This window comes from Chiloscyllium plagiosum, chromosome 15 (genome assembly GCF_004010195.1).
Source record: "Chiloscyllium plagiosum isolate BGI_BamShark_2017 chromosome 15, ASM401019v2, whole genome shotgun sequence".
Classification (NCBI taxonomy): domain Eukaryota; kingdom Metazoa; phylum Chordata; class Chondrichthyes; order Orectolobiformes; family Hemiscylliidae; genus Chiloscyllium; species Chiloscyllium plagiosum.
Genome location: NC_057724.1, coordinates 60653107 through 60669668, shown reverse-complemented (window position 1 = coordinate 60669668; position 16562 = coordinate 60653107). Strand labels below are relative to the sequence as shown.

The window sequence follows — 16562 nt, the reverse complement described above, 5'->3', positions numbered from 1 at the left end:
GCTGTTGTAATGCTCTAGACACACAGGAGGTGTTTCTTCTTGTGGGGCAATCCAGAATGAAAGGTTATAGTTTTAGGAGAAGGGTTTTAAGAGAGATAAGGAGAAATTACTTCTCTCAGAGGTTCACAAATCTGTAGCATTCACTACCCAGAGTTGAATAGATACCAGGACAATGAGTAAATTTAAGGAGAAGATAGATTTTAAATTAGTCATAGATTAAAGGGTTACAGGGAATGGGCAGGAAAGTGGAGTTGAGATGGTCCATTATTCTATTGAATGGGAGAGCAGGCTTGAGGGGCTAAACTGCTTACTCCTGCTCCTAGTTATATAACCTCTAGACTGCAAAATAGAGAAATCAATGATGCTGGTTGTGTTTATGATCAGATCTGCTGATGCCAATTTATTTTTCATTTGCTTTGCTGTATTTCATTTCCTGCATTTTATTTTCAGATGCGCTGATTATTCAGACCGCAAAGGTCGTCAGTGATCTGTTCCTAAGGGTCCAGCATTGCCGCTGAATAAGTGACCACAAGATAGCATCACAGGGTAGCTGAAGCTTTCCCACATTTCATAAGTTTTTGGCTTTACTTTAGAATTTCACCAGAATGACACATATCGCATCAATTGACCCGTTCCATAAGACCATAAGGCTTAGGAGCAGCAATTAGGCTATTCAACCCATCACATCTACTCCACCATCCAATCATGGCTGATAGCTTTCTGAACCCCATTTTCCCACTTTCTCCAGTGGCCCTTGTCCTCACCTCAGATATGTCATTTTGTTTCACCCTGTTCCCTTCTTCCTCTGCTGGAGGACATTTCACACAAGTGTAATCGATATTAAAGTTGATACTAATGGATGAAAATTTCAAAAACAAAAATGATGTAGAATTTGCTAGCTTGTGATGATCAGCTTTCTGATTTGTGTTAAATCAATGTGTGTGAGAAACCAGCAGGTCACATGATCCTCAGGGCCTAAACAGAAGGAAGGTGAATGCTAAGATAGTCGAAGTTGCAAAGGTAGTGGGTATATTGGTTTTGGTCAATTAGGCAATAACATGGCAGATAGAATGTGATGTGGCAAAGGGCAAACTTATTTATTTGCGTAGAAAGAATGAAAAATTAAAGTTTTTTAAACAAGTTTAGAGACTAATAAATGGTTGTTTCAAAAGGATGTAGGGAGCCTTGTACATAAATCACAGAAAGTTAACAATCAGATCCAGCAAGCAATACTCAAAATAACTGGTACGTTAGCCTTGCCAGACGGGTGGGATCAATGAACGAGAAAAGTCTTACTATTAGTTATATAGAGTTTTGATGAGACTGTGTACAGTTTGTTCTCATTACCTTAGGAAGAATATTCTGGCCTGAGAGGATTGCAACAAACATTTAGTAAACTGATTTTTTCAGCTGAAGAATTGTCATTGAGTAGAATGGGCCAACATTTTCTAAAGTTTTGAAGGAAAAATGGTGATTTCAATAAAACATATATTTCTTAGAGGGCTTGACCAGAGTAGGCACAGAGGTTGCTTTCTTTTGTCTGGGAATAAGTGGTTGGCTATTTAAAACAGAAATGAGGAGAAATTGCTTCAAGGAACATTGTCTTTCTTTGGAATTTGCCACCAATGACTGTTGTGGATTTTCAGTCCATGAGTAACATTCAAGACTGAGATGATTAGAATTTGGCACTTGTAGCAAAATCAAGGGATGTAAATTAAGGGAAGTAAAATTTATTTATAAGTTCAGACTTGATCTGATTGTAATAAAACCAGAAAATGCCGGCAAACCTCAGCAAATCTGGTTGTATCAGTGGAGAAAGAAACAGAGTTAATGCTTTGAATTCAATGTAACTGCTTTAAAGAAGCCATAGCAGACTCACCCACGGTCACCGAATTTCTGCAAATTTTCTGTTTTTGTTCCAGATTTCCAAATTCTGCAGTATTTTGCTTTTGTGACAGTATTGAATGATGGAGCTGATGTGAAGGCTTACATGGTTTACTGCTGCTCATATTTCTTATGTTTTAATTTGAATATGGATATTTTATTATTCATTATTATTATGCTTTCCTTCTTAAGAGAAATAACAACTTGATTATCAGGGCCTAACACTACCAGTTTGCACCCTGTCCTCTTTCTTTTCACGTGAGATCAGTTCACTGATCACTAAGCAGGAATTGTAGCCTGAGACAGTTACTGTCCCACACTGCTCAGTATCCCATTCGACAGTATAATTCGCTGGTCTAACTCCTGGAGAAACTTTCCAATATCGCAGATTACTGAAGAGATTCATGAGGTGTGGGGTGTACTTCTGAATCAATTTCTATCAGAACAAATCCGTGAAACTCCATAAAACCTTTCACCCGATCAGCAGACTCACCTGTAAAACAGGGTATTGTTTGCTTCCCCATCAATGTGGTTCCATCTGCACTCCATAAATTCCTCATTGTGGACAATGCAACTCACATCTGCAAGTAAGGCACATCACACTGTTACAAAAGCAGAACTTGATGGATGCTGGAAATGTGAAATATTAACAGAAAATACTGTAACTATGCAGCAGACCTGGCAGCATCTGTGAAGTGAAAAACAGAGTTAACATTTCTGATGTTTAACACTTCATCAGAATCCGCAGGGAACTATCAAAAACATAAGTATTCAGGACATATTCAGAGGGTTTTAACTTAGCACCAATCTCCTCCCCTTTCTCCTTAACCCATTTCATTGGATGATTTAAAAAGAAATAATGCCCTCTTGAATGCTTCGCTTGAACGTGCCTTCACTATACTTTTGGCAGTGCAACCCAGAGCCTAACTATTCACTTCCTGAAAAATTTGTTCTTATCCTTGTATCTGCTTCCTATACAAAACTCTTCAAAAGCCATGTCCCTTGGTTCTAGATTACTTCTTGAGAAGGAAATTGTTTCTCTGTATCAACTTGATGTAGACCCCTCATGACTTTGAAAACCTCAATCAGGTCTCCTCCTAGCCATTTTCTCGCAAAGGAAAATAATCCTACCTTTCCCAATAATTCCTGGAGCCATTCTCAGAAATATCTTCTTACACTACTTCCAAATCATATACGTTCATCCAATAGTGTGTGGAACCCAGCACTATGTGTAATATTCCATTTGAGAGCTAAGCAGTGCCTGATACAAGTTCATCATAACCTCCCTGTTCTTGTATTCTGTCTAGGAGAAAGTGAGGACTGCAGATGCTGGAGATCATTTCTCTGTCTGGCTTGCCCTACTATCATAGGGCAAGCCAGACAGAGAACAGCCAGGGAATTCCTAGAGGCATGGCATTCATCCACAAACTCCATCAACAAACACATCGACCTGGACCCAATATACCAACCACTACAGCGGACAGCTGAAACTGACAACCGGAAGCGGCAGGGACAGACCACTATAAACACCAGAGGAAACATCAAAAAAGCGCATTGCAGGAGGCTCCCAAGCACTGATGATGTCGCCTAGCCAGGGGACGAAACGTTTGCAACAAAAACTTCCAGCTCAGCGAACAGAACCACAACAACGAGCACCCGAGCTACAAATCTTCGTTTAACACTTCATCAGAATCCGCAAGGAACTATCAAAAACATAAGTATTCAGGACATATTCAGAGGGTTTTAACTTAGCATCAATCCCCTCCCCTTTCTCCTTAACCCATTTCATTGGATGATTTAAAAGGAAATAATGCCCTCTTGAATGCTTCGCTTGAACGTGCCTTCACTATACTTTTGGCAGTGCAACCCAGAGCCTAACTATTCACTTCCTGAAAAATTTGTTCCTATCCTTATATCTGCTTCCTATACAAAACTCTTCAAAAGCCATGTCCCTTGGTTCTAGATCACTTCTTGAGAAGGAAACCGTTTCTCTGTATCAACTTGATGTAGACCCCTCATGACTTTGAAAACTTCAATCAGGTCTCTTCCTAGCCATTTTCTCGCAAAGGAAAATAATCCTACCTTTCCCAATAATTCCTGGAGCCATTCTCAGAAATATCTTCTTACACTACTTCCAAATCATATACGTTCATCCAATAGTGTATGGAACTCAGCACTATGTGTAATATTCCATTTGAGATCTAAGCAGTGCCTGATAAAAGTTCATCATAACCTCCCTGTTCTTGTATTCTGTCTAGGAGAAAGTGAGGACTGCAGATGCTGGAGATCATAGCTGAAAATGTGTTGCTGGAAATGCGCAGCAGGTCAGGCAGCATCCAAGGAGCAGGAGAAGGGCTTCAGGATTCCTGAAGAAGGGCTCATGCCTGAAACATCGATTCTCCTGCTCCTTGGATGCTGCCTGACCTGCTGCGCATTTCCAGCAACACATTTTCAGCTTGTATTCTATCTGCCTATTTGTGAAGCCTAAAATATTGTATGTTTAATAACAGTTCTCTTTATGCATCTGAAATCTTTTAATGAATTATGTACATATACTTTCAGGTCTCTACACTGCTGCATATCTTTTAGGATTGTACCCTTTCCCTTTATAAAAAATACAAAGCATCATCTGTGGAGAGAGAAAGAGAGTTGACATTTCAAATCCAGTACAACCTTTCTTCAAAACTAATTGCTATCACAGATGCTGCCAGACCTGCTGAATTTCTCCAGCACTTCATATTTTACTTTCAGATCTCCAGCATTGACAGTATTTTGCTTTTGTTACCCTTTACTTTTTACAAGTTCTTTGAACCAAAATATATCACCTCACAATTTTTCACATTGAACTTCATTTGTCACCTATCCATCCATTCCACCCACATGTCAAAGTCCTTTTGAAGTTCAACACTGTGCTCCTAACAGTTTACAATTCTCCCAAATTTGTGTCCTCCACAAATTGAAATTATCCCCTGCACACACAATCTCAATTATTTATGTAAATCAGACAAGGCAAGACTCCGAACTCCAAACATAGGGACCTCCAGTATAAACATATTTCCAACCTGAAAAATACCCATTAAATATTAATCTCAGCTACCTCGCCCTCATATCCATGTTGCTCCTGTCCTTTTTATTTTCTGACTTATAACTTTTTCAAGCCTGTTAAGTGGTACTGTGTTGAACACCTTTTGGAAATGCACATCAACTGACATCCCCTCATTGACCCTGTCTGTTAGCTCTTCAAAGTGTTAGACTGGGTTTTCCCTGAGCAAATTTATGTTGACTCTTCTGAATCAACACACATTTTTGCCATTTGACTATTAACTCTGTCCTAAATCATTGCTTCTGGAAGCTTCCCCACAACTAAAGTTAAATTGACTAAACTATAATTGCTGGATCTACTTTTACAAATGTTTATGAATAAAGACATCATGTTTTCAATTCTCGAGCCCTTTGGCACCACACAAAATCCTCGGAATAGTGGAAGTACGTCTACAATTTCCATATTCACTACTCTGGTTTGTATCCCAGCCCGTTTGGGTGCCTGATAAACATTAGTTGCTGATAGTGTACCCAATTCCTCCTCCTTATAGAATCTGTACAGTGTGGAAACAGACTATTTGGCCCAACAAGTCCACACCAATCCTCTGAAAAGTAACCTAGCCAGACTCATTCCCTACCTTACATTTACCCTGACTAATGCACCTAACCTACACATGCCTGAACACTATGGGCAATTGAGCATGACCAATTCACCTGACCTGCACATCTTTGGATTGTGGGAGGAAACCAGAGCACCCGGAGGAAACCAATGCAGACACAAGGATAATGTGCAAACTCCACACAGATAGTCACCTGAGGTGGAAATCAAACCCACGTCACTCGTGCTGTGAGGCAGCAGTGCTAACCAGTGAGCCACCATACCGCCAATCAATTTAAAACTTTTCCAGTGACTGTGTTCTGTTCTCTGTCACCATGGTCTGGGCTGCAACTGCCTTATGGGTAGAGACAGATGCAAAGTATTCATTTAACACCTCAGCTGTGTTTTTTGCCTCTAGTGTAAATCAAATCTTTGGTGACTGATTAGCCTTACTTCTGCTTTTACAATCCTTTTGCAATTAATGTGTTTAATGGAGATTTTGGAATTTCCCTTTATGTCAACTGCTGATTTGGTTTCATTATCCCTCTTTGATTCTCGTATTTAATTTTTCTCCACCCTTCGGAAACTTCTGTAATCAGCTTGGTTTTCAATTGCATTTGTTACTTGGCACTTGTAGTAAGCAGAGTCTTTCTTCCACAACTTAATTTGTATCTTCTTTGACATCCAGGGATTTTGTAAATTATTGTCCTACTTTTCCCATCTCCTCTCTTTCTAACTTCCATGGATTCTGGAATGATTCTTGCAGATTGGAAGTTTGCAAATATCACTGTACTGTTTAAGAAGGGAACAAGAGAGAAAGCAAGGAACTACAGAACTATCAGCCTCACATCAGGAGTAGGGAAAGTATTGAAATCTATTGTAAAGGATGGAATAAATAGACACTTAGATGGTAATAATCTGATTGAGGACAGTCAGCATAGCTTTGCAGATAGGAAATCATGTTTGATAAGCTTGTTTTGAAGAAGTTACTAACAAAATTAATAAAGGAGGATGTATGAATATAGTGCATTTAGATTTTCAGAAGGCCTTTGATAAAGACTTTGACAGAAGGCTAGTTATAAAAGATAAAGCACATAGCATAGGAAGTAATGTGAATTAATGATGGGCTAACAAACAGAAATCAGAGGTAAGTTATTATTGACATTGAAAAAGTGCAACAAAGGTTCACCAGACTAGTTCCTGGGATGGTGGGACTGTCCTACAAAGAGAAATTGGACAGACTGGACCTGCAATGTTTAGAGTTTTGAAGAATGATGGGTGATTTCATTGAAACTTACAAACTATTCACAGGGATAGACAAGGTTAATGCAGGTAAGATGCTTCTTCAGTTTGGCAAGTCTAGATGCAGCCGACACAATTTCAAAATAAGGAAGATGCTGCTCAGATCCGAAACGAGATAACATTTTCTAACTCAGAGGCTTGTGAACATTTGGAATTCTTTCCCACAGAGAGCTGTGGAAATCTAGTCTCTGACTGTGTTCACAGTTGAGATTTATACCTTTCTGATTATGGAAGGTATAAAGGATTATGGGGTTGGGGTTGGTAAAAGGTTTTGAAGTGTTCAGTGAGCCACGATCGCATTGAAGTGAAGTGCAGGCCCAAAACGGCAGAATTGCCTATCCTTGATCCTATGTTCTCTGAAGGTAGCCCATTGTTTAGGTTGCTGTTTTTCTTGACAAGTCGTGGTTGCTATATATTTGACCCAGCTCTATTCCTGCCCCATTGATGTCGACTCTTTGGTAGGTGATAATTCTTACTATAAATTGACCAAAGCCATTTTGCACATGATCCCAAATCTTATGATACAATGATAACTGTCTCTTAAATGTTCCCCCATTGTCACCTGATCTACTTGGCCAACCTCATTCTCAAGAAACAGGCCTAGGAGTGAGTCTTTCTTGTTGGACTAGACACATACTGCTTTGGGAAATTCTCCTGAACACAATCTACTGCCACTCACTTCCCCTGATGTAATGAGCATCCCATGTTATATTTGTATAATTAAATCCCTTGATTAGAACTACTCTATGATGTTGACACCTCTCTGTAACTTCCTTTCACAATTGTTCCACCGCACCTTCTCACTACAGATTACACCAAACAATGTAGTTGCACCCTTAGCTCTAGCCAAGTCAATTCTCTCCTGGAATCCTCTGAAATGTCCTTTTTCTTCAGTACAGGCAGTCCCCAGATTGTGAACAAGTACCATTCATGAGTCTGTTTGCAAGTCAATTTGTTTGCAAATTGAAACACAATGCAGGACATTATAAAATAACTGTCTGGAAGTACAGGAAACATGTCAGATCTTTAAAATTATGCCCCTATATGGGATTACATTCAGTAGCATGAGTATTTGTAAATCAGGTGTTTGTCAATCGAGATCCCGGCTGCAATACTGTCCATAATCAAAAAATGTCACCCTTCTTTGTTTATTCCCTTTCTTATTTTTACGAGTACCTTGTAACCTGGAATATTTAACTCACAGACCGGTAATTTACAAAAGAGAATAGAATTATATATTTGAAATGGAAAATTCTGAATTGTTATAAGGGAAAGGGAATAATTGGGGAGTGCTTTTCAAACAGCTACAATTATTATTGGTGTAATAAATTTCTGCTGTGCAGTATGATTCCATGAAAAAACACACAAGCTCACGCAAAATTCAACAAAGAACTGCGCATACTGGAAATCCAACACAAAATAAGAAATAGCTGGTAAAACTCAGTGAGTCTTGCAGCATTTATAAGAGAAAGGAGAGTTAATGTTACAACGTTGAACAGTTCTTTGAAAAGGGTCACTAGACGTGAAACATTCTTTCTGTTTTCTTTCCACAGATGCTGCCAAACCTGCTGCTTTTCTCCAGCAATTTCTGTTTTTGTCACAAGCTCATGTATATTGACACCCACATTACACACACCGACACAGTCCATTGAACCCACACCAATTCTCCGAACAGCATCCCCACCCACCTACCTTATCCTTACAACCCTGCATTCCCATGGCCAAACCACCTAACCTGAACATCTTTGGACTGTGGGAGGAAACTGGAGCACCCAGCAGAAATGGGGAAAATGTGCAGACTCCACACGGACAAACACCCAAGGGTGAAATCGAACCCTAGCTCTGTGAGGCAGCAGTGCTAACCACTGAGCCACCATGCTCTGATGTCATTAGACTCCTGCCATTGTAGGACTTGAACCTGGATCCCCAGAACATTACTTGGGCCTCTGGATTATTGGTCTTGTGATCAGACCAATAGGCAATCGTCATTCCTAGATATTATTAGGGAAATTATAGCAAGGCACTTGAATAAATACAACTTGATCAAGCAGAATCAACATGGTCTAATGAATTGGAAATCATGTTTGGAGTCCTTTGAGGAGGTAACGTGTCTGTTAGATAAAGGGAAACCTGTGGATGCACTGTATTTAAATTTCCAGAGGGCATTTGATAAGTTGCCACATCAATGTTATTGTGGAAAATAAAAGTTTATGGTGTAGAAGGTAGCACATTGGTATGGATGAAAGATGGCCAACAGGAAGTAGAAAGTCAGCATAAATGGGTCTTTGAATGATGTGCCACAAGAATTTGTTCTGGGACCTCAAGTCTTTGTAACTCATGTAACTTGCTTAGATGAGGGGATTGGAGATTTGGTTGCCAAATTTGCTGACAACTCAAAGACATTTAGGAAAATAAGTTGTGAAGAGAAAATAAGGAAGCTACAAGACCTATATCAATGGATTAAATGAATGGGCAGAAAGTAGCAAATGGAATGCCATGTGGGAAAATGTGCAATTTTGGCAGCAGGAATGATAAAGAAGCATATTATTGAAATGGTGGGAGATTGCAGAGCTCTGAGATGCCGAGGGATCTGCGTGCCTTCATTGCCCATAATGGATCTTCACAGGGTAGATGCAGAGAGAATATTTCCTCTTATGGGAGAATGAAATTTAGGGGTCTGTTTAAAAATCAATGTTGCCCATTTAAAGCAGAGATGTGACAAAATGGTTTCTCTCAGAGGCTGATCAAGTTTTTGAACCCTCTTCCTAAAAAGATGGTCAAAGCACAGTCCTTGAATATTTTTAAGGCAGAAGTAGAACAACTTCTAATTCTCAAGGGGTGAAGGCAATCAGGGTAGGTGGAAATGCAGGTTTAAAGATACAATCTGATCAGCCATGTTCTTTTTATTTAATTCATTCATGGGATGAGGGCATCTCTAGCTAGGCCAGCATCTGTTGCCCATCCCTAATTGCCCAGAGGGCAGTGAAGAGTCAACCACATTGCTTTGGATCTAGAATCATATGTCAGCCAGACCAGGTAAGGATGGCAGTTTCCTTCCCTAAATGACATTAGTTATTCAGATGGGTTTTTCCTGACAATCAACAATAGATTCATGGTCATCATTAGATTTTTAATTCTAGATTTGTTGTTTAGCTGAATTCAAATTCCACCACTTGCCATGGCAGGATTCAAAGCCATGTCTCTGGAACATTATCTAGGTTTACTGGATTAACAGTCCAGCAATAATCATTAGGCCATCACCTCCCCAATTCATATTGAATGATTGAGTAGACTAGAGGGACAGGATAGCTTACTCCTGCTGTTGATTCAATACTTGTATATATATATATCTGTATGTTCAATGGCTTCTACTGAGCGCTGTTATATTTTAAAAGGTGGGAACATTAGATGACTGTAGATGATTTGAGAAGTATATTATCAAGTTGAGTTATTATCATCTGGAAAGTGTTGCCTTGAAGAGTGTTGGTTGCAATATTAATAGTAGCAGTCAAAAAGAAATTAGTTGAATACTTGAAGGGGAAATATTTGCAAGAGTGTGGGAATAGAGCTCAGGTGCGGCATAAAATTCAAAGCTCTCTCTAAGAGTCAATGCAATTACGATGAGCTCACTTGACATTTTCTGTGCAATGTGATTTGATGACTGATATCTACAAGGGAATGAAGCTACTATGTTAAATTCACTTAGAAAAAATTACAGAAGCGAACCACACCGCATTCAGTTACATCAATGTGGAGCACAGTATCTTCTTCCTTTCACCTCAACTGAGAATGAGATGTATGGGGAATTAATTGAAGAACTATTGGCCTCCAAGCTGCTGTGTTTAAGGGAAATTTGGAGCCACAAAAAAATACATGGACACTTCAGTTATTTCTAGTTTCATGTACTGTCCCACATTTCTCACTTCCTTTATGCTGCTACTCATAGAACTAACCAGAACACCATAAAATATAGGAGCGGAATTAGGCCATTTGGCCCATTGAGTCATAGCTGGTATGTTGCTCAATTCCATTCTACTGTTTTCTCCCTGTAACCCTTGATCCCCCTCCTAATCAATAATCCATCTATCTTAATGACTTAGCTTCTACAGCCCTCTACAACAATACTGCCACAGATTAGTCACTCTCTGGCTGAAGACATTTCTCCTCATTTCAATTCTAAAGGCTTGGCCCTTCATTCTGATGCTATACCTTTTGGACCTGGTCTTTCCTATTAGTGGAAACATCTTCTTCAATCCATTCTACCAAGGCCTTTCAGTATTCTGTAAATTTTAATCAGATCCCACCTCATCTTTCTAAACTCACTAAGTAAAGACCCAAGTTCCTCAACCACTCTTCATACAACAAGTCCTTCCTACCCAAGATCATTCTTGTAAATCTCCTCTGGACTCCCTCCAATGCCAGCACATCCTTACCTAGTTACGGGGCCAAAACTGCTCACAATATTCCAAATGCAGTCTGACCAAAGTTTTATACTGCCTCAGCAATACATCTCTACTCTTTTGTTCTAATCCTCCTGAAATGAATGTTAACACTGCATTTGTCCTCCTAACTGCCAACTGAACCTACACGTTAACCTCAAGAGAATCCTGAACTAGGACTTCTAAGATCCTTTGTGCTTCAGATTTCCTAAACATTCCCCTGTTTAGGAATTTAATCCAAGCCTCTACTCTTCCTACCAATATGCATAGCCTCACACTTTCCCAAATTGTATTCAATCTGCCACTGTTTTGGCCACTCTCCTAGCCGGTCAAAGACCTTCTGAAGCCTCCCTACTTCCTCAGCACTATTTGTCCTTCCAACAATCTTTGGTGTCATCTGCAAATTTATCAACAATGTCCTCAAATCCTTTGTCCCGATTGTTAATGTATAATGTGAATAGTTGTGGTCCCAACACAGACCCCTGCACAACTCCATTAGTCACCAGCTGCTATGCTAAAAATGACCCCTTTATTCCAAATCTCTACCTTTTGCCAGTGAGCCAATCCTCTATGCTTGCCAGTACCTTGCTCCTAACACCATCTGCTCTTATCTTATTTAGCAGTTTCCTATGGGGCCACTTGTCAAAGGCCTTCTGGAAATCCAAATTGATCACGTCCACTGGCTCTCTGTTGCTGAACATGGCTATTACCTCCTCAAATAATTCTAACAGATTTGTCAGGCATGACCTCCCCTTGATGAAGCCATGCTGACTCAGCCCTATTTTATGATGTACTTCCAAGTACTCCATAATCTCATTCTTAATAATGGATTCTAAAATCTTACCAATGACTAAGTCAGGCTAACCGACCTATATTTCCTGTCATTTACCCCCCTCTCTTCTTGAATAGAGATGTTACATTAGCCATTTTCCAGACCTCTGGGACCCCCACCCCCGATTCCTGAAAGATCGCCACAAACACTTCTACAAATGTCCTCGGGTATCACCTTCAGAACTATAGAATATAGTCCATTTGATCCGGATGATTTATCCACCATCAGATCCTTCAGCTTCCCCAGCACCATTCCCTTAGTGACGGACACTACAGTCACCTATGACCCCTGACTCTCTTGAAGTTCTGGTAGGCTGTTGGTGTCTTCCACTGTGAAAACTGATCGAAGTACCTATTCTGTTCCTGCACCATTTCTTCCTTCCCCATTGCTACTTTTCTGGCCTCATTTTCCAATTGTCCAATGTCCATGCTTACCTTTCTCTTAATCTTTAGAAATCTAAAAAAACTTTCAATCTTCTTTAATATTACTGGCTAGCTTACTCTCATATTTCATCTATGTTCTTATTGCTTCTCTAGTTATCCTGTGCTGGTTTTTAAAGGTTTGCAAATCCTTTCTCTTTCCACTAATCTTCACCACATTGTATGCTTTCTCTTTTGCTTTTATGCTGTCCCTGGCTTCCCTTGCCTTATCCTCTCCTTAGTATGATTTTTTTTTGCTGTGACTCCTGAATTACTCCAGAAACTCCTCCAATGTTACGCTTCCCTTCCATTCAACTCTGGCTAACACCTCCCTCATGTCTTTGTCGTTATCTTTACTCAATTGTAATACCATTACATCTGATTCCAGCTTTCCCTCTCAAACTGCATGGTGAATTCTCCTATCTTAAGGCCACTGCCCCCTAGAGGCTCCTTCACCTTAATCTCCCTAATCAAATCTGCTTCATTGCACATCACTTCCCGAATTGTCCATTCCCTAGTGGGCTGTATCACTAACTGCTCCAAAAAACCATCTTGTAGGTATTCCATGAAGTCTTTTTCTTGAGATCCACTACCAATCTAATTTTCCTAGTCCACCTGTATATTGAAGTCCCTCATGACTATTATAATAGTGCCTTTCTTACATGTCTTTTATATCTTCTAATTTATTTTCTTCCTCATGTCCTGATAACCTGTACACAACAGCCAAATAAATCCTCTGTGTCTGCAAAATCACAAATTGTGAATTCGCCTATCGCACCAAATAATAAATAATAAAAAAAATTGACATCTGCAGGCAAAACTCACATTTCCACGATTTTTAACCTATTTTAAACACTTGTGAATAACATATGAGGAACGGCTGAGGATACTGGGATTGTATTCGTTGGAGTTTAGAAGATTAAGGCGAGACTTAATAGAGACGTACAAAATAATACATGGCTCGGAAAAGGTAGATGCTAGGAAATTGTTTCAGTTAAACGAGGAGACTAGGACCCGTGGACACAGCCTTAGAATTAGAGGGGGTCATTTCAGAACAGAAATGCGGAGACATTTCTTCAGCCAGAGAGTGGTGGGCCTGTGGAATTCATTGCCACGGAGTGCAGTGGAAGCCGGGACGCTAAATGTCTTCAAGGCCGAGATTGATAGATTCTTGTTGTCTCGAGGAATTAAGGGCTACGGGGAGAAGGCTGGTAAGTGGAGCTGAAATGCGCATCAGCCATGATTGAATGGCGGAGTGGACTCGATGGGCCGAATGGCCTTACTTCCACTCCTATGTCTTATGGTCTTATGGTCATCATTCACAGGTGTCCTCAGGAATGGAACCCTCACGGATACAGAAAAATGACTGTATATGGAGTTATTTTGAGAAAATATGTCGATGCCATGCAGTGAAACAATACATGTGCTTGCTGATAAAGTACAAAGAATGTCACCAGAACCATTCACCACCATCACCCAACAATAATACTAATAATATAGAGAATATATAACCATAATAAAGAGAATAACAGGAAGAAAATATAATATTGTAATATCTTCATTATATCAAAACTGTATCATCAACACCTCCATCAATTATAATTTTGACTTTGAATGTAGACAAAAGGCTCAGTTAAATTTTGACCTAGTCCTCACTCTCACCCAACATTCATAGAATTATAAAATCCTTACAGTGTGAAATCACAGCATTCACCCCATCGAGTCCACACCAACTCTCCAAACAACATCCCACACAGACCCACCCCATCCTAACCTTGTAACACTGCATTTCCCATGGCTAATCCATCTAGCCTGCACATCCCTGGATACTATGGGCAATTTAGCATGGCCAATCCACCTAACCTGCACATTTTTGGGAGGAAACCAGAGGGATGTGGGAGGAAACCAGAGCATTGGGAGGAAACCCGCGGAGAGAATGTGCAAACTCCAAATAGACAGTCGTCCAAGGGTGGGATCAAACCGGGGCCTGGTGCTATGAGGCAGCAGTGCTAGCCACTGTGCCACAGTGCTGTCCAATACATATTATATACATGCATATAACATTATATGCAGAAATTATCCAAACACTTCAATTACATTCAAACCTGAAACTTAATTTAAGGTATCCATTATTTTACACAGAAGCCACTTAATCAAGTGTGTCGTTCACTCTAGCATTCCTATTATGCTATAAGTAAATATTCTGAACCCGATGACTGGGGAAGCTATAATTCCAAATCAACAATGGTCACTCTGTTTGTAGCCATTCAAGCCACACACCATCCTGACTTGGAACTGTGTCACTGTTCCTTCACTGTTACAAGGTCAAAATCTTGAAATTCCCTTCCAAACAGGATTGTGATTTGGAGATGCCACCTGATGAAGGAGTGTCGCTCTGAAAGCTAGTGTGCTTCCAATTAAACCTGTTGGACTATAACCTGGTGTTGTGTGATTTTTATCAGGGTTGTGGCTGTTTCCACATTCATGGACAACAACAGTTTAAGGCAGTAGCTCAACACCACCTCTTCCAGGACCATTCGTGTTGGGCAATTAATGTTGGCCCAGCCAGCAACTCTCACATTCTGTTAATGAATACTTAAAGCATCTATTCCTTTTCATAAATGTTTAGGCTAACACTGAATTTATAATGTTGAGGTGCTACTATTCTTTTCAAATATCAATATGTTGAAGGAATAGATAAAAGCCTGTTTTAAGACACATTGTCATTAACATTCATAACATCTAAGCCGTAGAATTTTTAAAAAGTATTGCATGCTACAAAATTCTAACTTCAGTTTTAAGGTGACAAGTACATCTATAAATTATGAAGATCAGAGATGAAAACACAACCTACTGGAAAAGTGCAAGTTGATTATTATCTGGAAGAAAAAAATAGATTAATGTTTCAGTGATGCATGATTCTTCGCCAGAGCTTTTCCAGTATTGTAAGTTAGGTTTGAGGGTGTATGTATGAAATTGTGTGCTGCTCTGACCAAGTTGCTTATTCCTCATCAGACTGTGGGGTTAAACAAGAAACAAGAAATAAATCAGCAAAAACTACCTTACCATTTGACTGTGCATGTACTTCCCAACTGTATAAAAGAATCAGCCAGGACAGATAGTTCTGCTTCAGCCATGTTGATACTCTCAAGAAGCAATTCCCAGCCATTTTCATACCAACACTGTTTTATTAAATGAGATTTTTATATACAATCTCCTTCTCCTTTCATTTTCTGTCATCCTTAATTTAATATTGCTGTTTCAGGAACATTTGCTCTCAGTTCTGTTTTTGCTGTTCAGCGTATGGTGCCTGAGTATAACTGAAAAGATGTGACTCAATCTCTACTTTTAAGCCTAACCGTTGAGAAGTTTTTGAAGTGCTGCAGAGAAAAGTGAAACATTATCATGGAAAAACATTTACCATACTGTGTTCAGTCAAGGAAAGAATTCCTTTCTAGGCCATGTGTAGTGAAATTTTTAATCTATTCTTCATAAATATATTGTAATTTTGCTACAAATAGCGCTTAAAATAAATTCTTCCTTCTCCATTTAAGGATAAAATCATACAGTGAAGAAGCAAGCCGTTGTGCCAGAGTCATATCATTGAAAGAACTGTTTAGTTAGAGCCATGTACCTGTATTTCACTATAGCCCTGTAAATATAGTCTTCATTGGTAAAATAATAAAGAAAAAAAATTATTCCAGTTTAATAGATTTTAATATTTACTTTTTCTGGTTAACAGTTTGACTAATGGTAAGATTCAATTGATACAGTTTGTACTGAGCGTCAAAATTAATTTGACCCTGTCTCCACCTTAACTGATTTGTGGCTGAGATTTTATTGAAGAGAGAGGACAGACGTTAGTGAGCCAATACCGCCATTTGACAACCCACTAACCACCGGCTCAGAACATTAGCTCCAGGAATGTGCAATCATGAAGTAGAGATACCAGTGAAGATTCTTCACTGGAAACTGTTATTCAAAACCCAACATTCTCACTCCAAGTGTACTGTAGTGCACGCAGAGTTGCATGCCCAAAAGGAGTT

General features: G+C 39.5%; 1 protein-coding gene across 1 annotated transcript in view; it reads right to left on the bottom strand.

Annotated features, from left to right (window-relative positions):
- LOC122557517 (cytokine receptor common subunit gamma-like) overlaps positions 1-15684 on the bottom strand; it is a 61934-nt gene extending 46250 nt beyond the window's left edge. Inside the window, exons 1-2 of the mRNA XM_043705265.1 lie at positions 15583-15684; positions 2378-2465 (exon numbers count right to left, since the gene is read on the bottom strand). Coding sequence (XP_043561200.1) covers positions 2378-2433 — 56 coding nt within the window. The 5' untranslated portion in view covers positions 2434-2465; positions 15583-15684. The remainder of the gene's footprint in view (positions 1-2377; positions 2466-15582) is intronic.
- Positions 15685-16562: the final 878 nt, after the last annotated feature.